This window comes from Trichogramma pretiosum, unplaced genomic scaffold (assembly GCF_000599845.2).
Source record: "Trichogramma pretiosum strain Unisexual culture from Peru unplaced genomic scaffold, Tpre_2.0 scaffold292, whole genome shotgun sequence".
Taxonomy (NCBI): domain Eukaryota; kingdom Metazoa; phylum Arthropoda; class Insecta; order Hymenoptera; family Trichogrammatidae; genus Trichogramma; species Trichogramma pretiosum.
Window position 1 is genome coordinate 4,110 of NW_019640965.1, and position 1,493 is coordinate 5,602.

Here is a 1,493-nt window from a genome sequence, read left to right on the forward strand (position 1 = left end):
TCAGATACTTCCAAGGTGGTGCTGGTGCTTTTGGCGTGTTCTATGTACCACAAATCTTTTTCAGTGGTTGGGAAAACTTCAGCCAGTTGATCACGCAACCACACGAAAACAGGANATTAAACATGAACAAATTTGTAAGTTCAAATCACTACAAAAGTTTTCTACACATACATTATAATTTACATAGAATTAAAGCATAAAAATCACAGTTAAATAATAGAGAGTACACATAGAAATGAAACTCTTAATCTACAATTAGTAAGAAAAGGTCTATTTTTAACATAAAGTAGTTGAAGAGTAAATTTCAAAGTTGTTGATTTGGCAAAGCATCCCTTGGTTTTACATACTTGACTTGAAATCCTGTCAAGTATTAAGAAAAATACTGCTAATAAATATTAAACATTTAATATAAACTTTAAAATAAGTTTATTTTCTTTACGTTAGTGACAACATTTAAATATATAATGCCTGGAGTGACTTACATATAAAACAGAGGGTCTTTATTAATGTATCTGTATATAACAATGGGAATAACTTTAGAAAAGTCGACTTTTCCAAATTTTTCATATTTTCTCAAAATAAAATTCCCTTGGTCACTGCCCTCAATTAAATAATAAATTTCATTTTTTTTAAAAGTAAATGGTTCTGTAATACATACTTTAATCAGATCAACAACAAAAATTAAAAATAATCTATAGAGATGGAAAAAAAAATTAAAACCTTCCACTGGTGTTTCTAAATTTGATCGCTTACAGGGATTATCAATTTCTGCTACAATAGTATCTTCTGGTGAATGTGGTCTCTTATTATTTATAATATTATTGTTAGTATTTGAAGAGGATTCACTATTTCTATCCAAATGTAAATTTTTCTCAAAAAAATAAGATGAGATAAATGAATTTTTTTTACTTATTGAGAAAGGCTTTAAAAGTGACTCAATATTTGAAATTTCAACTGTGTAAAATTGCTCTGACTCTATTCCGCAATCTAAGAAAGATTAAAATGAAAAAAATAAAGGCTATAGATGTAAGAAGTTTAGTCCTATATTTATGCTTACTTACCCCAAAAGTGTTTGCAAACATCTGCCAAATCTGGATATTCTTTTTCAAAAGAATCCATGCTGGAGACTAATACAGGAGTATTTTGAAACAATCACCAATTCAGATCGAAGTTGTTGGTTAGATTTATAAATAACGCACGCGGCACTGAATAAACTTAATAATTATACACGATGATTATGTATACACGTATATATACACGTATATAGCAACAATAATAACAGCAGTGCGATAAAGATTTGCAGAAATGCAACTCACGATACAATCGTATGTTTTTGCACGATACTTCAGAGTCTTTAAAACTCTTGCAAAAGTGTGTGTCGTGCTTTGTCTTTAAAGCGGGAGAATCACACGTGTGGCGCGGGACGGTTACTCGACCATCGAGTATCTAGCACACGATGACGTTTAGTTAGCAGCGCCACGGCAGTTTGAGTG

General features: G+C 30.8%; 1 protein-coding gene across 1 annotated transcript; it reads right to left on the minus strand.

The window, feature by feature from the left end:
• Positions 1-475: 475 nt before the first annotated feature.
• On the minus strand, positions 476-1,479 carry LOC111693430. Its single transcript, XM_023458005.1, has 2 exons — positions 1,062-1,479; positions 476-987 (listed from the first exon to the last, which is right to left on the minus strand). The coding sequence occupies exons 1-2, from the start codon at positions 1,117-1,119 to the stop codon at positions 479-481; spliced, it is 567 nt and encodes a 188-aa protein (XP_023313773.1). The 5' UTR covers positions 1,120-1,479; the 3' UTR covers positions 476-478.
• Between the last annotated feature and the right edge of the window lie 14 nt (positions 1,480-1,493).